The sequence below is a fragment of the Mustela nivalis genome (genome assembly GCF_964662115.1).
Source record: "Mustela nivalis genome assembly, chromosome: 12".
In the NCBI taxonomy this organism is placed as follows: domain Eukaryota; kingdom Metazoa; phylum Chordata; class Mammalia; order Carnivora; family Mustelidae; genus Mustela; species Mustela nivalis.
Window position 1 is genome coordinate 39811165 of NC_139031.1, and position 24177 is coordinate 39835341.

General features: G+C 45.4%; 1 protein-coding gene across 50 annotated transcripts in view; it reads left to right on the plus strand.

The window, feature by feature from the left end:
* Positions 1 to 24177, plus strand: part of ELMO1 (engulfment and cell motility 1) — a 521082-nt gene that overhangs the window by 478826 nt on the left and 18079 nt on the right. For all 50 annotated transcript variants that reach the window (XM_082693119.1, XM_082693114.1, XM_082693121.1 and 47 more), the window contains 3 exons: positions 1544 to 1707; positions 9758 to 9870; positions 19044 to 19151. In XM_082693119.1, the coding sequence (XP_082549245.1) occupies positions 1544 to 1707; positions 9758 to 9870; positions 19044 to 19151 (385 nt within the window). The remainder of the gene's footprint in view (positions 1 to 1543; positions 1708 to 9757; positions 9871 to 19043; positions 19152 to 24177) is intronic.

Here is a 24177-nt window from a genome sequence, read left to right on the forward strand (position 1 = left end):
CCAGTTTACAGAAGGCAAGGGCCATACCTTATTCACCCTTGAATTCCCAGTGCTTCACCCAGTATAGACACATTGTAAGTACTCAGTGATGTTTGTTATATTGACTTCACAGCAAATGCTCCTCAAGCAACTTTTTATTAATTGCTTCTATTAGTACTTTCTGGTTTATGGCGAGCTGGTAGCCAACACAGTTAGACTGAAGGACCCAGGTCTTCGAAACTCCCATGAATCAGAGGACAAGAAGACAGTTGCCTTTCTGTCTTCACACAGTAACTACCCCTGCACAGAGCAAGCAGGGCACACACATCCTTGGTTAAAGTAGATCTATCATGGGGGGTACTCAGTGTCATAGAACTCAGCTAGAGATATGTGACCTTGGGTCAGACCTCGATCTTAAATCTCAACCTCTTTATCTCTAAAAGTGACCCCAAGTGGCATGGGGTCATGATTGACCATGGCATCACAGTGGCATGATTGACCATGGAGCCCTCGAATCCCAACGCATTCACCTACCAACCAGCCATAACATCCTGAACTAGTTACTTGACATTTCAAGGCCTCTGTTTCTTCATATGTAAAAAGAATGATGACCACATCTAACTCCTAGATTTGAGTGGAATAAGAGAAGGAACAGACATAAAGCTTCCACCATAGTATCAGGCCCACAGTACATACCTCTCTCAGTGGTAACAATTATTATTCTCCTCTGCAGTGGAAGATTAAAAAAAAGAAGCAGGAAGATTACTACAGGTCCCTTGGATGCCTCTGTGTGTTTTCTGGTCTTTTCCTGCTTTATAAATTCTGATGAAGACGAATCCACATTTTTTTTTTTTTTTTAAGACGAATCCACATTAATGTTAATTGCCTCCTTGTGGGCTGGACCTGTCCTTAGGCAGCACATTACCATATTCTTTTTTTCTTTAAGCTTCCAATGGGATATGTCTGTTCTATTTAAAAGGCCTCCTTTTTAGTGCTTGGCCCAAGAAGGCAACAGCACGTGCACAGTTTCTGATCCCTCATGTATGTGAACACTCAGGCCTTCACTACCCAGGGAGAGCATTCTCGGAGGTGTGAGTGTGAGTATCATTTCACGTTTGTTTGAGCCAGTACCAGCCAGACTTCCACAGTTAATTGTGTCTCAGTGATCTTCTTCGGGAAAAAATGGCGGTGACACAGACTCCTAGCTGTCGCTTGAACTTCTTTCACTTTTGAAATTTGCATTATTCGTAGCGTCAGTTTTGGCAGTAGTCCCATAATATGTTGAGCCAATGGAGCACTTCCCCAGCCAGGCCTGGCCCCCCACCCCAGTTCCAAGTTCATCAGTCCATCTCCTTCCTTGTGGTTCCAGGAGCACAAGAGAGAGTGAAGGTGTACATTGTGGTTGTTTACTCTTTGGAAAAGCACTCTCAAGGCTTGGGCATAGAGTGCAGGGGAAGGGAATCAGGAGTAAGGAACAGAGAGGCAGGGAGCCGTTCACTCTAGACCTTTCCAAATGGGCAAGGGCAACCCCCCAGGAAAGTTATGGTCTTCCTTTCATCTACAGGTAATGCAGGTGGTGAAGGAGCAGGTTATGAGAGCTCTTACAACCAAGCCTAGCTCCCTGGACCAGTTCAAGTGCAAACTGCAGAACCTGAGCTACACTGAGATCCTGAAAATCCGCCAATCTGAGAGGATGAACCAGGAAGATTTCCAGTCTCGCCCGATTTTGTAAGTAACCCCTGAGCTCTCTCTCCTCAGAGGCTCTGACCCACCATCTCTGGTCTGAAGGCCGATCACACACAGTGCAGTGGGCTGTGTTGTGAGCTCATTTATAGAAGGCCAACAAAAGACACTCCGGAAGACCTCAGCTCAGTTCATGAAGTCTCAGCAGCTCCCTGAGGAAGTTGGCATAGAGGCAGCTGAGGGGACGGCAGGGACAGGTCCCAGCAGCAGGACCTAAACCAGGGAGTGGCTTGCATTTGGAGGAGTCCCCTGAGAACTTGTAGCTGAAAAGTAGGAAGACCTTTCCTAACACTTGGGATCAATTTTTGCCCAGATAGGTATTTCTTGGTGCCTGCCTTTGAGTGGCAAGATGTTCTGCCCAGCCAGAGCAAGGCCCACTGGTCATTCAGACACATTCAAGTAGTGAGTGGAAGGAAGAGAGATGGAGCAGGAGAGAGAGATTCACTTGTCCCTGCCCCATCTATCGGTTTTGCCTCACCCCAGAGCACCTTGCATCACCCCCGTCACTATCAGCCTGCAGGCCCAAGGTTGAGAGCACCAGGTCCCCTTGTAGGACTTTGCAGGAGGTGTCACTTGCGACAGTCATCATTTCGCATGTCTCCATCTTTAGGATGTTCTGAACCTCCAACACCAAGACTGTATGGTTTGCTCCGTCTTTTCTTAGAACTGTCCTATTTATCTTCCCTTGTCCTTTTCTAAGGGCTAGGTCAGTTCTGGTACCTTATCATTGGGAAGGAAACAGGCGCAGAGGTGGAGGTAAGGAGAGTGTGTGACAGGCATTCTCCTTCCTCCTGCAGAAGACCGCACATGGCTGTGGACTTCCGTACAAAGCCGGCGTACAACACAGGTGTCCTCATGACACGAACTCCCTCTCTCTCTGTTTCAGGTCCTTTTTCTTTCTGCCACTCCTTCTGTCCTTTACTCTTATATATCTGACATTTCAAATGGTTGGCAATTTGCAAAGTAGCCCCTCCTGCTGTTTCATGCCTCCCATGCGTGCGAAGGAGGTAGGTCTTATTCCCATTTAAGGAGCAGGAAAAGTCCAGAGAGGGGAGGCGCCGGGACGTGAACTCCAGCCCACGGATCCCTCAGCTCGCGCTTTGTCCAGCCCAGCAGAGCTCCTCTGTGAAGTGCAAGAGTAAGCTGAAGTTTAAAGAAGTTCACAGGTCTGCAGCTCCCTGCTGCGTGCCTGCTCGTGGGCCCTGGCAAGCGCCGTCAGTGGCAGCGGAATGCAAGGCGAACTTGAGTGGGGTGAAGCTGGGCAGCCGGGAGCAGATAGGCTCCCTGGGCGTCCTTGGCTCCCACCATGGTGAGACCTGAATCGGACTTGCAATGATGGCCAGCCAGCTCTACAGCAGGCACTGCCAGGCCTTGGTCCTCAGCCGGGAAGTACAGCTAGGAATACCTAACAGAAAGCCCTTCTGATAGATGCTTGACTCCTCAGAGACACAGTTTCTTTCCTGTAGAGAGGAACAGCGGTGCCTCGTCCCATCACGGGGCGTATAGCCCCGAGATGCTGGCTTTCCAGAGGCTTGTTTCAGCAGATGGGCAAACACACGGAGACTTCATTATGCTTTTGACAGGGCTCACCCCTTCACATCCTCAGACAGAAGCTCTTTCAAGCTCTGCACCCTCCAATGGTTGGATGACATTAAAGCAAGCATCCTGCGTCTGCTGTGAACACACCTTGGCAGGGGCCTCGGGTTCCTGGCGCGGACCTCTTCCCGGCTGCCATGCTGGTCACCGTGGACATGGAGCAATCACTGTGGAGAGGGCTGCTGCTTTGTGGAAACTGCTTTTGATGGGGACAAAGGAGCTTGTCTTCAGTTTGCTTCTTTAAATCTCCCAGGGACTTTGAAGTCAGAACTGCTTGTTTAGTAGGCATTTGGTATGATTTCCTTTTGATGCCTCCCTTCAAGGGCATTGTGTCAGGTCAAGGGCGCAGGAGAAAATAAAACAAAGGCCATCCTTACTAGGATCAGCAAGTCCTTCCGAGGGACCAGAATGTGTGTAGAGCAAGTCTCCTAAAGGGAGACTTGAGGAACCACTTCAGTCAAGGCCGACGGATCCCAAATTAATGTTTGACCATGACTTTATTCTAAGTAAGAATGTTAACTGCACGTGGAGTGTGAACACTCTGCTTCTGTTTTGGCTTCGTATCTTTATTTCCTAAGGCTCTTCCCATGACGTTCCGACGTTCTCCCTTGATTATAAGAAGCTCTTACGTTTGCACTTATGACAGGAAGAGAAGCAGTGCAAATATAAAGGAGATCTTCTGTAGGTCCCTGCATTGTCACTCGGCCACGGGCCCAAAAAACAGCACGGCTCACTGGAGGCCTTGCCGTAGTTGCAATAAAAGCTTGTCGGAAACTATAGCATTTAAAGGGGAGGCTATGAGCCAACCTGATCATTATCCCAGCCTCCAAAATGGGCAGGTGGGAGCCAGCCTCCAGCTGCTTGTCCAGTGATGTTTTGTCTGTTAGAGTGACCTGCTAGAGAGGAACTCTTGGTGGGATTGGATGAAGCCTAAAGGCTGCCGACACAGCTCCCAGGACAAACCCACATCAGCAGAGAGAAAGGGACAGCCCACATATGACAGTTTGCATTCGTTCACTCATTATTTAACAAACACGTCTTGAGCGACTCCTGCCTCCCAGGCCCTGTGCTGCGGATGGACAGACAGTCAGGGCCACTTGACTGCCCCACCCCGCAACTGTTCCAGGTTGTAAAATTGGGGGAGGAGGGTTAGCCCAGACTGTGCTAGGATGGAGGAGACACAGGTGGGGGTTGTCATGAGAGCGCTTGGGATACACTTCTTTCCCAGGCTCGGGAGTGAGTATATTCGAAATTAAGGTCATCCAGTTCAAATATCTAGTTCAAGTTAGCAGACTGGGACAATGACTTGGCTGGGGCTTGCCTGCTAGTGCGGAGCCCTGCTGGCCATACCCTCACCTGCCTCTTGACCCCTGTAGCGCTCTCTCCACGGCCTGGCTCCCTCTGTGTCTGCCGCACACAGCTCAGTGGCCAACTTAAGTTCCCCAGAGATCCTTTGAGACGTGCCTCGTTGTTATAAACCATTTATGTTTCCTGAGGAGAAAAATGCACACTCTGTGTGAGCAAATATTTGGGGAGACCACTCAGTGGATTGAAGAAGCTGTTGTATTTCTTAGCTCTTGACGGAGTATTTCCGAGAGGAGATATCTGTTACTTGCCACTTAGCATGACTTTGCAGGGGAGATAAGTCCCGCCACACAATTAATCCGAGTTAATGGATCTAAGAAGCTTGAATAGTCCCAAAACAGGTCATTTAACACTACACTGTGGAGGGAAAGGAGAGATGCAAGGGTAAATGCCAAGGAAGCATAATAGCAAATGGTAGAAAATCCGCACCCAGGGAGCTACTAACCCATCTGGGATCCTACTCCAAGGCCACTACTTGGAAATGCGGCTCTTTAGACAAGTCACGTAACCCATTCGAAGCCTGTTTTTCTGAGGTCTAAAAAAGAAGGTGATTAAAGTGTCCACATCATTGTGCAGTTAGGAAGATTCAGTGATGTAGTGCCTGAAAAGCACTTAGCATATATACTGGCACATAATATCCACTCAGAGAAATGGTCCCTCTTATCATTAGCTGATAACCAGAATGGGACATGTTGTCACACTGTTGATGTGTCAATAGTTTTACTATAAAAATACTATAAATGTATTTTTATATGCCTCGCCGTATCTCAGAAGGTACAGTAGAAGTATAGTGAGAAAGAAAAAGTGAAAATGGGGCCAGAAATCAGGCAAATGGCTACCCTGCTTATCCGCCTCCTCACTAAAGATTGGCCCAAGCTTTGCATAGGGCTTTCTCTTAGCAAGTGCCAGCAGGATGATCTGGTCAGTTACAGTTTTCATTGTTCAGCGCACTTGACCAATACTCATCAAATGCCTTCCACGTATACCAGGTACTGTTTTGTGTCTTGGTGATGCAGCAGTGAAGAGGAAAGACGCAATTCTCACCCTGCCGTGTTTGAATTTTAGTGGGGAGACACAGACAAATAAACATAGTGAATAAGATTATAGCATGCTAAAAGAGGATAATGACAATGGAAATATAAAGCAGGATAAGGGAGACAGAGAGCTGGCAGTCCCAAGTAATGCGGTCAGAGTAGATCCCTCTAGTTGGGATGGTAACATTTGAGTTAAGATGTTTAAGGGACTAAGGGAGCAGGCTATTTGAGAAGAGTATTCCAGCTGAGAGAAACCAGTGCAAAGGCCCTGAGGTAGGAGTAGGTCTGGGTGCTCAATGTGGTGAGAGAAGACTAAGCAAGGAGAGCAATAGGAAGTTAGTCCAGAAAAGTGGCTTGGAGTCGATGATGGAGGGCCTTGATGTGGCGCCAATGGAGGGTTTTGAGCAGAGGATTGGCATGCTCTGACTTAGGCTTCTAAATGATCCCTCTTGCTACTGTACTGGGAATATTCTCCAGGGAGGCAAGTTTGGGAGCAGAGAGATCAGTAAGGAAGTTATTTCAATAACTCAGTCCAGAGATGATTTGAAGTGATTGAAGTCCCTACTACAGATAGATTTTGAAAATAAGAAACAGTGGCATTTCCTGATTGATTAGATAAGAGAAAGAGAGAAGTCAAGGAGGAGTTCACGATTTTGTTGGAGCTGAACAACCAAAGGTGAGAAGGAGGAGAGCAGGTTGGGACAGGGGGTCAGGAGTTCAGCTTTGGACCTGTCAAGTTTGAGGTGTCTGTGAGACACCCACATCTGGCACGTCTCACAGATGGTTTGATGAATTTGGAGTTCAACTGAAAGGTCCAGGTTAGAAATACAAATTTGGAGAAGCTGTCAGCATAAAGTTAATATTCAGTGTCACCAGTCTATAATATACAGAACAGAAGAAATACAAGGACTGAATTTGGAGGCTCTCTGGTGTCAAGACAGATCAATTTCCATGAAACAACACTGCCTCTCAGCCCCCACCCCCGGTCTTCACAGAACCTCTAGATCAGGGGGCTGCAAAGTATAGGTAGCTCTTGGGGCAAATCCAGCTCACTACCTGTTTCTGTAATTGGACTTTTATTGGAACACAGTCACACTCATGTGTTTAATGTATGTCGACTGCTTTCACTCTACTATGGCAGATCTGAGTACTTGCCAAAGACAGCTATGGTCCCCAGAACCCGAAATAGTTACTGTCTGGCCTTTACAGGAAATGTGTGCCAAAGTCTGTTCTTGGCAGACACCGATAGCTGCTTAGGGGGGCAGACCATGGGTCCAGGGAGGCAGCTAACCAGTCTTCTAGTGGTGCCTTCTGTCTTCTGTGTGTGGCACTGGCCTCGCTGGCCTTGGACCTGGGACTGTCTCCCAGAAACAACGCTGGCCCTGGAATTGCTCTTCACATACTCATAAGCCTACCCTCGTTAATCTTCCTTCTTTTATATATTTACAAGGCCTTTAGACAGAATTAGAAGAGTATCTGTCAAAACAAAGGCAGTGCACCTGTGACCTTGGCCTCATGCACCCCAAGCTGAGAATCTCTTTTCCCAGCTGCAGCCCATGGTGCATGATGCTGAGGTCCAACCTCAACCACAGACACACCATGTAGGTGTTACGTATGTTTTCCTACAATGAGTGAATTTTCTAGCAAGTGGGTCCATTTGCATGGAAAGAAGAGGAAATCTCTTAGAAGAAAGAAAGGTTGTCCTCTCTTTCTCATTGTCCGACCATGTTTTGGAGGCCTTCGGGGTTCACAACAAGGAACCCCTACAGCAGCAGATTCACTCACTTTGGTGGTGTGTCCCCAGGATATGTTTCCATAATGGAGTGTGTCAGGATGGGCACATCTGGGTCTTACACTAAGATGTCATAAATCATTGACTAAAATGACTCGGAAATACTTTCAGTTATTTCCTCCTTTTGGTCCTCTTCCCTGCATCTTTATCTCCATTTTCATAATTCACCTCTAGCCTACTAAAACGATTATTTATAGATAACACCTAAGATTCCGTGAAATTCCCAAACCCTTTCTCCAGTGATTTCTCTATTCCTTAGTGCCATCTAATTCTCTTTGCCCCATGGCCCCGGCTTGGAAGTCAGAAGCAGTGATTTATTGTCACGTGTGTCTGCCCTGGCATCTCCCCTACCTTCTTCTCAGTATTCAGAGCAGGGTTCATCAAAGCTGTACTATATTAAGTCCATTGTGCCAAAGCTGAACACTGATAATAAATAGTTTTAGTGATCTGGAAGCCCGAGATGAGACCCTGGAGGTCTGCGCAGGAGAGCTGTGCAAATGTACCGAGCTGCATTATTAGGGCTCAATCTCCATATTGTGCTTTTTAAATGTTCAGTTGCAACAGTAGCAAATGACAAGAGGTTTGAAACCTTTCAAGTTTAAAATATGTCTTAGCAGAGTACTAGCACACCCCGTTAGATAACCGGGTCCTTTGATGCAACTTTCTAATTCTCTTTATCTCACATGTAAATAGAAGCAGTTTATATGCAGAAGATCAGGTTTTACGCATAACCGCTAGGAGCTGCTTCCCCACCTGTAAAATAGAAATAGCAATACCCATTTATTAGTGGGTTTGGATGGGGAGCAGGAAGGGGATGCTAACTGAGCTCAATCAAATAGTACCTCTACCCGACAAAGCAAGCACTTCCCCAGCGTGAGTGCCTTCTCCACCTAGGAGCCGACCACCCTGTGAAGACAGACTTTCTGCAGTGCAGAGCAGGTCCAGAGTTGACGTGGAAGCTGACAGACATGCAAGACTTGAGTAGAGTGAAGTGTGGGTATATGGAAATATGGCCTGAGGGAAGGAGAGAATACTATTCAAGCAAATTCAGTAATAACCTTGCATTCCTGCCCAGGGCTTACAGAGCTCTTGCACTCACACCGTCTCCTCTGGGAGTCATAGCAGTTTCCCAGAAAAGATTCTTATCCCCATGTACAGGTGGGGAAACTTAGACTTAGATGAGCTACATGAAATGCATGTCATGGGCAGAGTCTAGATCGAAACCTTAGACTTCCAAGTTCTAGATCTATGCTTTCATCAATAACACTACTGAGGGTTCTCCCTGTCCAGCATCACCTAGAACAACTCTGGCTTTCCTATACCCAAAGACTAGGGCACTACATAAAATTTCACATGATAACAACAACTGTGCTCTTGGCTTGCGTGTCTCAGTGGGTTAAGCATCTGACTCTTGATTGCACCTCAGGTCATGATCTCAGGGTCATGGGATGGAGTCCTGCTTTGGGCTTGTGTTCAGCCAGGAGCTGGTTTGTCCCTCTCCCTGCTTCTCTCCCTGCTTGCTCGCTCGCTCTCTCTCTCTCTCTGTGTGTCTCAAATAAATAAATAAAATCTTCTTAGAAAAAAAGAGATTTAAAAAACATTGTGCTCTGTCCTGATATCTTTAAGGCATAATGCATCTAACACAAAATTATATTGTATTAGCCTGACTCAAGATGCCAATAATCCCTAATCTATCCCGTCATCATCCCAGTCTCGGTAGGCTAAAATTGGGGATGGTGTATTGTTCCCATTTGTAAGTGATACAGTGGAAACCAAAATGTGGTCCTGTGGTTTGCTGTGGAATTAGTAATTACGTGGCTGTCCAGTAGTGCTATCTGGTCAGATCACAAATGTAGTCTGGGAGTTTACCTGCTGTAGCGGGGGACGTGTGACCAAAGATTTATTGTCTTAGCAAAGCCAAGTGCATTTCTGCATGAGTTCATATCTGTGGCTCTGTGAAACAAGGGAAGAAATTTCTCGGGAGACTTCGGTGTGGAAAAACGTCACTGAAGCAGCTGGTGCTTTGGTGGATGTTCTGTAAATGTCAGAGAATCTATAGTGTTGTTTTAACAGATAACCCCATCCACTAACGCGGGATAAATAATTCTCTAAACCACCACCTTGGGAGGTATTGGGATGGTTGGGGAAAGATGCAGCTTGCACTTCTCTGCCCCAACTGCCCACGAGGCTCTTTTAGCCAGGTACTGTTCTCAAGGCATGCTGTGTAATGCGCGTTTGTCCTTCCCAGGGAGCTAAAGGAGAAGATTCAACCAGAGATCTTGGAGCTGATCAAACAGCAACGCCTGAACCGCCTCGTGGAAGGGACCTGCTTCAGGAAACTCAACTGCCGGCGAAGGCAAGGTAGTGTGCCTGGGACCACTCCTCCCCCGGCTAGGGGAACCAGTGGCGTGCTCCCTGGGGAATCACAGGCCGTGGGTGCTGGTTTAAGGGTAGACCTTGCAGCACTGGACTCAGAACGGGAATAAGTAAGTTCTGACTCCCCATGAGTACCCAGGGAAAAATCAAAGAATTACCAGAAGACCTATGGAACTGAAAAGCCACCTGAGCTATTTATTCAGTGCCACAGATCTGCTGGTAGGTGTTCAACAACAGCCAACGTGTATCACGAGCTTACTGTGTACTAGACTCTCATTTTACTTATTTTAATGCATTTCCTCCTCCGGGTAACCCTGTGATTGTACCCACTTCACAGATAAGGAAACTGACACCCTGAGGAGTTAAGTAAGTTGCCCAAGTAAGTTGTGGAAGAGCAAGGATTCATACTCCAGCAACTCTATGGCCCTGACTTTCATTTTATTTTTACTTTATTTAAAATTTTTTTCTACAGTCCTTACTTCTACAGTTGGATTCGATCTTGGAACGTCCAGCATGGATGGTCCTCGTGCTCAAATCCCCATACTGATTCCCTGCTAGGTGAAAATTACTTTTTCTGGAGATATAAATAACACTGAACCCAGGTGGGATAGAATCGGTTTTCATAATCTTGTGAGAAGAACTTCTGAATTGTCTCAGGGAATTTTAGTCCCAAAATATCATGTCAAAATGGGAGCCGATAGACTAGTTCCAGTAGGCAGGAGACACTCCCAGCTGTTTCCCAGTCAGGGAAGTAAAAGTCCTTCGATTGCTTTCTTCTGCTGTTGACAGGCTGATTGCGAAGTCGCAGGATTCATACTGTCCTATAAACAAACAGGAAATAAAACCAAAAAATAGGGTCTGAGGAGAGGTGAGGAGATCGAGGGATAACCAGGAACAAATGTAAGCGGTAGCAAGTCTACCAAGAAAAACATATGGCCCAGGAGAAACTCCAGCAGATGTTTTTGAAAACCAGTGGACGCTGTCCTCAGACGCAGAGCTCAGCCACTAATGACAAACATAATTTCGTATTTATGCTGAGCCCATCCCCCTGGCCATTTACTTTAATAGCTTTGTGCTGAATGTTGAATAAATTCAAATGATTTCAAGTATTACGGTTAAAAATCATATTAAGGAACTTCCAAAGGCAGAACTTCCTTGAGAAATAAGTGTCGGCTGTTCCCAGAGGATGGCAATCTATGGCACTGAACTTCAAAAGGGGCCTCGGGGGAGAGGACAATGGGCAGAATAATAATAATAAGAGCTGAGTTCCAGCTGGGACTGAGAAAGGCTTGTGCTGGGAGAGCAGTGGAAGGAGGAGTTTCTTCCTTTCTCACCTCATTCCTTGCATGGGACATTGTGATCAGGGCAAATGCTTTTCCAAAGATAGTATGGCATGGTGGTAAAGACAAGAGCCCTGGGGCCACATGATATAAGTGCACTCCTGCCTCTCCCCCTGATCAGTTGTGTGACTGTGGGCAGTCTCCCCATCAGAAATGGGATAACAATACCTATGACCTAAAGTCAATGTAAGGAGGGAAACTGATGATGAACGTAGCTCTCAGAAAGCCCCAACAAAGTGTAGTGGCTACTCTTCTAGGAGATTGTGTCGGAAAAGAGCAATGAGCTAGGAGTGAATGGACTTGGCTCTAGGCTTCACAACTCTTAAGTGACCAACTGAATGCCTTTAGGCAGACACATGACCCCTCTGGGTTACAATTTCCCTTCTAATAAGTGAGAGAATTGGGCTAGATGATCTCTTAGCTCAGTTAGCCAGGTAGTCGATTCTATGCTTGATCTCTTCATTGCCTTTGGAAAAATCAATAGTCAGGACATACTGCTCCCGTAAGATGATTTATCAAGATTTTATTTACTTGGCATTGGGCAAAGGACATGGAAGTGGGAGGAGGAGGGGGGAGATGGCACATGGATACCTACCATCCAACATCTCCACTGATGTCCAGTTGGAATCCTCCAGAACGTAATTCAAAGAACTCAACTTAACATTGCAGTCTATTTTACCACAAGTCTCCCCTTTCTAGTCTGACATGGATAAGATACTACTAGAATAATTCTGTTTCCAGATATAATAATGACAGTCTTTTGGCTAAAGAAGTATTAGCCCATAATTTGCAAATTTTTCCCACTTTTTTTTAAAAAGGAATTACCTAATGAAAAAAAACTATTAGCACCTAGATTATAAATTTATTAGTTAAGCTCCCTAGGGAGCCTGACCATCTGTGTTTAATACAAAATCATCCTTTGGGTGCAGAAAGGAAAGCCTTTTGGTGTTGTGCAAGTGGATTTAAAATCTGGTGACTAGATCTGTGTGCATAAAAGTAGGGTTTCAAAGCCAACAGTGATGAAATTGGTTTCCTATCACCCCATCGAAACATTCCACTTAGATTTACACAGATTAATGAGGACATGATATAAAATCATTTTTTAGAAAAGGTTTTATTTATTAATTTGAGAGAGACCGTGAAGGAGAGCATGAGCAGGGGAAAGGGCAGAGGGAGAAGCAGGCTCCCCCGCGGAGCAGGGAGCCCGACACAGCGTTCCACCCCAGGACCCTGAGATCATGACCTGAGCCGAAGGCAGACACTGAACTGACTGAGCCGCACAGATGCCCTCGTAAAATCACTTTAATCCCTTCCAAAGAGGTGCACTTCCACGGGAGCTCTCAGAAGGGAACAGCCACGTGCCCTCCCAGGGTAGAGAGCAAGTACACTGGGAAGGAATGGCGGCCACCCTCCGTTTAAACTTGTTCAACAGTGGGTCATGTACAGAAGAGCCGATTTAAGTGTTAGCTGTGCGGGGGATGAGCGGAAGGAGATTCCCATGCCCCAGAACCAGAAAGCAGGGAGCAGACAGCGTCTTTTGCCACACCGCATTTGGCTAGAAGACCCGAGTTCATACCGACCCATCCTTCTGCCCTCCTCCTGCGCAGCTCTGCTACTTGGTGAGACTGATGTGGACATTCGCAAATCTGGATTTCTAAGAATTCTGGCCACATTAGAACTTGGAGGCAGTAAGTCACGTGAGACACCTCCCAACGGCATTCAAGCCCCGGCTTCCCCGCTCGCTAGCTCTCTGGCCATCGGCCTCCTACTAGATCTCTCTGTGTTCCTATTTCCTCATCTGTCAAAGGATGACCATTGTATGTAAGGGTGAAACAAAATCCTGCATTTATGGCACTCAGTACAGTGCTTTTGCACATTGTCAAACATACCTTAGTAATATTTAGCATAAATTTTAGCTTGTAGATCCTCAGAGTGTAGGTTTTTAAGTGCAGGTGGGAGTTGGCAAAGGAGGTACGTACCAACCTCACTCCGTTCTGTGCCCAGCACGGAGCACCTACGGCTTCTGCCCAGACTCCTTCACAGTGACAGAGAGTGACCTTGCTTCTGGGTCCCCTGGGCTTCTGCAGGACCGAATTCAGATGAAATTCTAGAAGTGGACTATGGTAGGGCCATTATTTCCATCGTGAGAATCTGCGGGATCAGGAACTGCTCCCTGTTTTCCTTATATCTCAGAGATTACAGACTTTCAGAATGCTTCGTGTTGAACAGTCTTGATAAGAGCCCAGGGTAACACACTGGAGAGTCGTTACAAGAAATGATAGCATGAAATTTTTGCTTCTCATTGAAAACATTGTCCATTTTCTTGGCCAGCGTCCCTTCTCTAAGCACTAACATGACAAACTTAATTTGGAACTCGGATGTGAGCAAAGCCTGTGCCCCGAGCAACTGGCTTGCTTCCTTCCTGCTGCCAGGGGTGATCTACCTTACCTTGGTCTCTCCGCACACTCAGAAAACCTAGAGCCGAGGGTAGAGTCAGGCAAAGTAACCAGATGGACCCTTGTTAGGAACAGGCTGTTTCTTCCTCTATCCTTGATTGAAATTTTCATTTAATATTTAATTAAACCTTATCATAGCTCATTTTGGAGGGCAGGGCACGTGTTGCATGGAGCACTGGGTGTGGTGCATAAACAAGGAATTCTGGAACACTGAGAAGAAATTTTTAAAAATAAATAAATTAACTAAAAACTTAAATATATTTAAATATTTAATTAAAATATTTTCAGAGGAAGAAAATCCAGTTGATTTTCAGGGACAGCGCACTTTCCAGTACCTCAAAATAAGATATTCTATATACATTTTACTCAGGTAATAATTAACATTACTTAACAAAAAAAAGAATAGGGATCCCTAAGGTTCTTACAGCTTGGCCGAGGACGCTTAGCTCATGTGTGAGGGCCTAGTGGGGAGCCCAGGTCTGTAGGATTCCAAAGCAGCAGTTAGGCTAAACCATCTTTAAAAGGATTTGGGGCTCTAGACTCATCTTCTGTTGTGAAAGGAAGCAGCAGATTGCAGGGAGCCAGAATTCGGAATCAGAACACCATCTCTCGTTCTAAAGATTATCCAGGGAAATGAGGAAAATTTGGAAGGCAGAATGGCCTCTGTCTCTGTCTATACTCCTTGTCTTCCTTTACTGGACCAACAGAGCAATCTGGTATCTCATCATCTCAGAGAAGACATTTCCCCTTAAAAACATTGCTGGGTCCCTCATGTTTTATGACTTGGAAAGCTTCAAGCCTAGGCAGGAAAAAGACCTAAATACGCTTAAGATATTGCACATTTTAGGTTAACCTAGGAAAGCTCCAAAATCCAAATGTAAGTGCCCTAAGATTTTACTTTAGTAAAGGCCCCCTGCTTCTCAAACACGAGACTCTAAGGGCTCCCTGGGCCAACAGCTACTTGCCAACGGGGGATTTTGCACCCAAGACAAAGATGTCCCCCTTAGACTCCGGCAGAGCTGATGAACACTCCGTTCTTGCTGTGCCCTGTGCCTCACTGACTCACCCAACATTTCCCACTCAACAATGGTAGCTGGTATCCAGCTTGCTCGGCCCCCTGGCATCCTGCTGGCCAGCCCCCAATGTGTCTCCAGACTTGACGCTGAGGACTAACGGTTAGTCATACTGTTGGAGATAGCAACCTATGGTTTATTTATTTGAAATTAAATAAAAGTTAAAACTTCATTTCTTACTATTGGATAAGTATCTGTGGAGTATTTCTGTCATTGCAGAAAGTTCTATCAAACAGAGCTGTAAGAATTACAATTGTCAGCGGTTATTAGCTCCGTAATGATCTATGTGACACTGGGAATAGCTTTAATCAGCCCTGGAGACCTTCTTACCAGGCTTGTGAGCTCTGAAGCCAGCTTTTCTCTCTGATCCTGCACACACACACACACACACACACACACAAGTGCACACGCTTGCCTGCACGCCCACCCTCGTGCACTCGTACGGAGACAGACCGAGACAGCGAAGCACAAAACTGCCTCCATCTTGTCAGTTTTTGAATTTGGGGAATGAAGAAATGGCTATTAACGTGCTAACACTCGTAATTGACTGAAAGACCCTTATATTAACTCCTGTTTATTCTTTAAGTGCTAGTAAACAATCTTTGATAATGTTCTCCCTGCTTCCTGCTAATTGCTTTTAGTGACACAATCCACTCATTCATTGCCCAGAGGGATTGAGGAACTAGTAACATCATGCTGGGTTTCGAAAAGAAATACACATTTTTCTTACCCTAAAAGAAACTGCAAATCAAACTGCTGCTGCTGGCTGCCACGGAAATTGTCTCATGCAACGAGCCGGCGCCTTTTGTTGCTGGGAGCTAGCTGTCCTCTACCGCAGCCCCCCGTTTGAGACAGACATGCCCAAGTTACGATGCTGCTAAACCCTCCCAGAGCTAATGACTCCAGCCTTTATCCCGAAGAAGATACTGTCATGGTATCCACCCATCTGCTTAGGAGTCAAAACAGCCTCCCTGAGACCTCCCAGCCCTGTCTCCAGTCCACCCACGACTTCCCGTTTGATGGGGAGGAAGGAACGGAGCCATCACTTCCATTAATGACGTCTGGATCTTTTTGCTCTCTCCCACTGTAGCAGTAGCCTGAGAAAGAGAAACTCCTAGAGGACAGGAGAGGAGTTAGACAGAAGGAGGAGGAGTGCTCCGTCAGCCGGGTGCTAGATATCGTCATGGCAGGGTTCTGGGAGGCCTTTTGTGTCTCTTTTCAGTGAACATCTACCTCAATGTTATGAAGATGATGGTTGCTTTGCTTCCAGATAGATAGCCACCGTCCTCTCGTAGTCTCTGACTGGAAGAATGCATACCCTCCTTGTTCCTACTTTTCCCTGCAGTATAGTCAGAATTGTTGAGTCCCTGGGCCTATTTCCCAAGTCTGGGAAACAAGGGTGTCCACCGTGTTTCTCTCAGTTGCCACCAAAAACCAAGGGAGCTCCTCATCCTTGAACTTCTTGGCTCTGTCCTTCAGGTCTGCTTGTCACCCTGATGACTTTTCGCCGTACCCAGTAGAGTGCTGTGTGCCGTTTAGGCACTCTGCAGATGTTCACTGCATAAGGAAATGTCCCTTGAAAGCATACACAGCAGAGATTTTTGAAGTCTTACAAAAGAATATAAATTGTGCATCTTACTTCACAGCATATCTGTTTGTACCACTTAAATTTTGTGATGCTCCCCAATGTCCTGAGAATGGATGATCTTTGATGGCGTCATATTGGCCCTTGGGCTTTAGGTTACTACCATTACCCATAGAGCTTTTCCCACCTTACGTAGTTAGGGATCCCTGTAAAGAACAGCTTGGGCCCTTACTCAGAATAAGACCAGCATGTCCCAGTACAAGGAAGGACTTCCTTGCTGGTTTTCTGCGACGCTTCACTTAGCTAATAATCCCAGTGCCAAGGTATCAGGGGAAGGAAGCTACATAGTAAAGCTCTCCAGGGGGCTTTGTGCAGTCTCTGCAGTCCATCTAGACGAGGTGGAAAGCTCCCCTTAGGGAGGAGGAACTGTCACGGCCTGTCATGCAGGCCCCCCCAAGAGCACTGTGGGTGCTCATGGCCAAAGTCCTGCCTGCTCCTTTGGACTTCACAGTTCCTATTGTGAATCACGAGTCTGATTCCCAAATGTGTTCGCCTCCTGGAGATCTGGTGATCACATGTTTGCCTAATTGAAATGACTGTCGAGTATTCAGGGAGTAACTTTATTTTCTCCCTTTGAAATAGTCTCGCAGGAAAGGGACATGTGTTGTATGTATAGATATAACATAATTTTTTAAATTGAGCAATGCCAGATGTTTCCCTAGCCACCAAACTACTTTTCCTTTCCTCTCCAGTTTCTCCAGCACACTTCAGATTCTCTTTAAATTATATGGATTGCCATATTCTGACGACATTCAAGAATTCCCAAGCCCTATTTATAGATGAGGAAGATGGGAATGACAGAGGCATTTTGCTTTTGTGGATCAAGTTTCGGCGTTTTCTTTGTTCATTGTGTGGCTTTTATTTCCACTTTTAACACTTTCTTTTCTATTTAAAGAGTCCTAGTTAAGACATAAGTTTTGCAATAAAGGCAATTTTAGATAGGAAACCACTTTACTTACAGTGTTTAATGGAGCACCTTCCAATCAGAGTAGTTTCAAAACAATCCATTTATAGACACAGTAATGAGGTGACTTGACCAAGGCCACCATGTTCCCCAACCACATAACTGCACAGATGGCCTTACAGGTCATACATAGATGCTTTCAAGGTCATACATTCTCTGGGTCTTAAGCATTCTGGCCAAGTCCCTTTGGGTCCTCATTTATCAATTTAGCCAACACCAATTGTGTTACTCCTATGTGCCAGGCACTGTGCCAAGGGGTTGGGACAGTGCCTTTATGAAGACAGGGGCTGTCATTAGAGAGCCCTGACTTCTCTACACGGTCCGAGCTCATGAGTATCCTGAGTCCTCTTCCATCAGTAATTGTTCAGAGTACACCTGCTAGGGCAAATTGCTTACCTGGAGTTTGTGACAAATAATGAGAAATACCAAGATGCATCACATGGGGGCACCCAAAATCAAGGAAGATGCTAGGGCAGCTAATAGGATGGGGACAGCCCTGATAGCAGTAGTAACCAGAGAGGGCTTCCTGGAGGAGGAGACATCTAAGCACCGCCTTGCTTGAGAACTTCACGAATACTGCTGTTACAATTTAAGCTCCTTATCTATAAAAAGTGCTTTTTGCCTCCTTCTTCCTTCCTCACAGGCTTATTCAGATATTTCTTATTACATTGGAATGCAGAGCAGGTTAAGTTGAGGGAGTTATTTATAAGAATGACTCATGATGTACTGTATGGTGACTAACATAACATAATAAAAAAAATTAAAAGAAAAGAATGACTCTTAAGGCCCTAGTCATGCCTATTTCTTTGTTTTTGTCATAATTTTTAATTTTAAAAAATTTTTAGTTTCAGGTGTATACCATAGTGACTCGATACTTAAATATATTACAAAAAGGTCACCACAATAAATGTATCTACCATCCATCACCATACAAAATTGTTACCAGGTTACTGATTATATTCCCTATGCTATGCATTACATTCCCATGTCTTATTCATTTTATAAATGGAAGATTGTACCTCTTAATCCCCTTCTAGTCATGCCTATTTAGAGAACTAAACTCTAGGAATCAGAGAGGAGACCGTCATGAATATCCTTGTCCTTTGGATAAATCCCTGAGTTATTTGGATGATTTCCTCATGAAGTCTACCCCTTGTGTCTGGCATTAGAATCCTAACAATTCGTTCGTGGATTAATTTGTGTGTATTAGCCCCAGGGTGGGGGTCTGGTACACCAACTAAGATATGGCACACAATCATGTCAACTGTCTTAACCTCAGAGAAGAATGTGGAAGCAGGAGAGAACCAAGAAAGCTGGCTTTTCTGCATCTCCCTCCCCACTTTTGCCAGGCCTATGTGGACAAGGAATAATTCCCATAGTCATTACAGATACTGATGAAATAACCCTCTGGAAACCACCCCTGCAGAAAACCTGGTGCCATTATTCCTGAAGGGTTCAATAACCTCCCCCGTGATTCGCAGGACAGTGCTAACTAAAGATCAAAATCAAAACGGGACTTACTGCCCAGGGCTCTAGAATTCATTCCTTCCTGAAGACCTAAAATCAAATGCATTGCTTGTTCTTCCAGGCAAGACTCTTAGGAAATAAAGATGTTGATATTTTTGGAAATGAGAATCACTTACCTTACAAATTGTGTGTGTATGTGTTTTTCCCCCTCAGACAAATTTTGGTACTGTCGACTTTCACCCAACCACAAGGTCCTACACTATGGAGACTTGGAAGAGAGTCCTCAGGGAGAAGTGCCCCACGATTCCTTGCAGGACAAACGTAAGTGGCTCTCTTACTAGGAAGATTGAATTTGGGTAGTTGGTTTTGCTTCCTGAAACACTTAGAAATATCTATGCTGCATTACATTCTATTGTCAGCTAACTATTCCCTGAAATACTTATTATTATTTGTATTTATTTGCTGTTTCTGTGTGATGTTTTGACCTGTATGTTTCGAAGAGCCAGTAATTTGCTAATTATTTTAGCCCGACATCAAGCCAGGTTCCAGGTTTTTAGACAGGAATAAGTGTACAAATTAAACCAGGTATTATAGAAACATTAAAATACACGAGGGTGATGAATTAATTTGGAAGAGAAATGAGATAAAATGAACATAACCTCAGAGGATATCCCAGGAAGAGAAACCAAAGAGTGAGAAAACAAATAAAAACACTTTCAGAGAGCCTTCAAAAGTCACATTGACCCTGCATGAGTCATATAAGTGTGTCCCAGATGGAATCCTTACCTCCCCCCAAGCCTCAGTGCCTTCCTGCTCATCACCTCAGGGCTCACAGAAGTCAGCTCTGGATTGACTTCCTTGCAGCCCACAGCCATCAAAGGCAGTAAGTCACCACAAGTGAGAAATTCCTGATACATTCAGACTCTGCACTGACATATTAGGTGGACAGCCTGGAACATTCTCTCTTCCTCCAGGTTCAAAATGGAACAATCTGGTTTTCATAGAGTCATTTAGTTCAGAAAGCACTCTTGTTTGCTGTCACAGGAGCACTGCTTCCCCAGCCCATATTACTGGCTCTGTTAGTGGGCGGAGCAGGAAATCTGAAAGGCACAGGTGCAGAGTCTGGGGCAGTGTCTGTGTATCCCTACTGTGGCAGCATTCCCAGCATCTGCCCATAATGAGGACCCTCCCTTCAGGTCTCAGAAAGCCTTCCCCATTCCACCATGGACAAGCTGGACCAGTGGTTCTGAGGGTGGTCCTTGGACCATGAGCAGCATCTTACTAAATGCTGAAACTTACTAGAAAATGCAGATTCTCCAGCCTCATTTCTAGTCCTCCTGAATCAGAAACTGGGAAAGAGGCCAGCAATCTCCATCTTTACTGACTCTCCCGGTAATTCTGATACTTACTCAAAGTGAGTACCCCTGAGCTAGACACTGACTGCTACTCTTCTTTTCATGATGATTTCTGAAAGTTGGCTTCACCAGTGAGTAAATATTTTAGAAGAACCAGAAAAAGTGATTTGATGGTAGCTTGACAACTTTTAATTTTGGCCAAAAAAAAAGTCTATTAAAAAATGAGATCTAACTAAAATTTAATATCACATTCCTTTCATTAAAAAAGGGGGCTCTTGATCATGAAAAACAACAAGAAAGACCTGAAGGGCCTAATCTTGGAATATAGGACAATCCCATCTACTAAATTAAATTAGCTTTATTAAAAAACTCATAGCTGTGTCTTCATTTTCCTCTGTTTGCTATTAACTGGTGAAAACTCACTGGTGAAACCTCCCTCGTGAACTTGGAATTGTCCAGGGGCCAGCAGTTTGGAATCGCTGCTCTACAGTGGTAAAAGGAAGAGTTAAACATTGCTGTTGCTCAAGGCAACCAGAAGTACTATACAAAGTCTTCCATAGTCTCCTTCTTAACCTGTTCAGGAAATAGGGAAAGTGGTGTGGGAAGAACACACACACACACACACACACACACACACACACAGCTTGATTAATTTTTTTTCCCCACGTGGGCCAGCGAATTTGCTCTCCCACTCACTGGACATATTACTTATCCATATTTTTAGGGATATAATCCTCTTCTCAGTCCACAGATGGACATTTGATTGGCATCATTTGCAGGTTTTATATGCAGCACTCCCCTTCTAGCTAGTTCTGTTGCTTAGGAGATTGGTAGCCCTGCTCCTGGAGAAGGTCAAGGACCAGACAGCTCGTGAGCCTTGTAGGGGCAGCTCCTGGGCTTGCCGGCAGGGTGAAAGTAACTAGCTACAAACCCAGAGTGCCGAAGCCAGGGAGAACCAGCTTGCCAGGGTGGTCATGGAAGTGCAAGGTCAGAGCTGCAAATCTCTGAACAGCTTTTGGTGGTGACCACAGAGTGATGCTGGTTCTGGGAAAGGGTTACAGTGGTCCCTTCTGACGATGGCTCCAAAAACTCTAGCCTGCCCCTTCCTCTGCAGCCTTTGAAACTCAGTACTTTAGAGTTCAAAAGAACTGCTCCATTAACAGCTTACCCACTGCAGGATAAACCAGGACTGCATACCTGTACAGGTGTATGCACGTGGAAGGGTGTGTGTGTGTGTGTGTGTGTGTGTGTTGGTGAGATTGTATCTTTATGCACGTGGGAGCCAGGGAGGGCATGTATTCATGTAAAGAAGTAAAATGGACCTGATATGTGCCTGGGATGAGCAGGCCCTGCTTAGGAAACTCAAGTTGACTGCCTCAGACCTGCCCTTGGTTTGCATTTAATTCCAATTCTGCATTCTGCCCATCTTCTTAGAGCCCTTAGAAGTCATAAACCTCGTTCCACTAGAAAAATGAAATGTTCCTTTAATTAATACCAAGTGCTATCACTCTTGCCATGTATGGTTGCCCTCTCCTGAGACCACGGGGGAAATTGTCTTCCGCCCCTTGAGTTAATCAGTGCTGAATATTGAGATATTGATGAATCAAAGAGTGTAATTGAATCTTCTTAATGCAGAGAGGATGAGTGGAGATTGAGGGCCTCTCCTTAGCTGTCGTCACCCCTAAAGGTTTAGGAAATCTCTTCTCGTATTATTCCTGTTTGGCAGGAGATACCACCCCACATCCCAGTCGCTACATTTACGGGCTCTCATCACCCGCACTAGACAATAGACTCCACAACTTTCCAGCCGTGCCCCAGGCCCCTCAGCTCTGCCCTTTGAAAGAATCTAGGCCAGACTCCTCTCCCACATCTAAGGGGACAGGGGGGAGAAGGCTCATCCCCTCACAAGGCGATGAAGTCTATTACAGAGGATGGGAGGAACAGGTGAGACAGCAAAGCAAAGTGGGCAGTTTGGGTCACGGAAGCACGCTGAATAATTCAGGTCCCTCAATCCAAAGAGACAATTAACTTTGATTATTGATAACGAGAATAATTGTGATCAACATCTATTGAGTGCTTACTGTATGCCAGGCGCTGTTCTAAGAGCTGTACATAAGTTACCCTCTCACCAACTTAGAGAGGTAGACATCATTGCCCTTCTTTTACAGATAAGGAAACTGAGGTACAGAAAATTTTAAACAACCTGTTCAGGGTCCCATGGCTAGTAAACAGTAGAGCAGAGATGTCTGCGACCATCCAGCTCCGTAGCCGTGGCTTTTACCCACGACCCTGCACAGCCTAGATGAAAAGCCAACCATGATCCTGCTCTGGCCTTAGGATGTCGTTCTCTGAGCAACTCTGACGAAGCTGATGCTCGAGTTCCCCATTGCAGACGAGGAAGGTTAGGCTCCCAGCACTTCAGCCCAAAGTGGAACAGATCCAGTGGTCGATCTAGAATTCAAAGCCAGCTCAGGACACCGGCCCCTCCCACTGCTCTGCGCTGCCAAATTAGAGATCAGATTCTTCACTGATTATGGAGGGGGATAGGCTCCGCCCGACCCCCCTCTGTGTGGCCACTCTCAGGAGCCTCTATGGAGCTGTGTATACAGCAAGTGCTCATGGCTCACTAGCTACTTCCTGGGGTGGTTTCTGCCTCAGTTTGGCTCCCAGCAGTGAAAACTAACACTATTTTGGTGGTCACCCTTCCTTTTTCCCGTGTATTTTTGTTTTAAATCACAGTTGCTGTGCTTTCCACAGATATTAGCCATCAAAGAGTTTCCTGGAGTATCTAAAGTGATCACCACACCCAGGGCTGTGTGCAGCATGATTTGGGGTGCTGACACCTTCCACACATAGGAAGAAGCCATGACCAAGCTAGAGAGCATAGAGTAGAAGAAAAAACTGTCCCAGCTCTGGCTCCCACTAACTATCATTAGTTAGTGCATTGTATTGCACTAACTAATGCATTATGCATAATGCATTATGCATTGCACTAACTAATTATGGCATTGCATAATTTACTTCCTCTCTTTGGGCCTCAGTCTTCCCATCTGTAAAATGGTAGTATTGAATGAGATTGTCTCAGTCTGGCTCAAACTGAGAAAAGGATTGGAAGAAATAAGACCATGCCCCAAGCATTTAGAGTGGGGTGGAGTGTGCCGGCAGGGCCCCTTTTATTTCTCCTATCTCTGGGCACCGCTTCTTTATACTGCTCCAACATTTAAAAAAAAAAAAAAAAAGCCTGTTGGAAACCCTCGCCTGACTTTGAAGGAGTCAGGAGCCCTCTCTTGCCTCCTCAGAGTGTAGATTCAAGAGACATGAGTCTGATTCTGCTCATGGGAATAGAAAGGACGGTGTTCTAGCCCTTCTGACTCCTAATCTTCCAGTGCATCTGGAGACAAACTATGCAAAGAGCAACCTTTAAAAGCCAGACTGTATTTTTAGAATTTTGTGTTTCCTCTTAGCCACAGTCCTGGGAATAATACAGCAACTTGTCTCCTTGACAGGGGACAATACGTATTAAAAAAAAAAAAAAAAAAAAAAAAAAACAGAATATGTACTGCCACAAGCACAGTGGAAAAGTGCCTTTTCTCCCCTGAAGCCGTCTCATTAGAGATTCTGAAGACTGCTCCCACCATCGACTTTTGTGTTCCTCTTGTCCGGTTCCATATGATGGGTTTTCAAAGCCAAAGGGTAACTTAGTATTTATAGACTGTGGAAATTCTTTCTAGTTCGTTGACTGTGTTATATATGATACAACAAAAGACTTTTTCTGCAAGGTACAGTGGGGGAGGCCCAATTTGAAAAGTAAACACAGTCAACCCCAGTTTCCCAGAGTGCCCAAATGTCCCCTCCTGGGCTTGTGAATAGGCAATCACATTGACCACTGAGGGGAATAGGGCTGATTATTGGTTATAAAAAATGGATTTAAGAAGAGTTGAAGTCAGTGAAGGGTTGTGGTCAAAAGGAGGTCCAGGAATTATAGGGTTAGA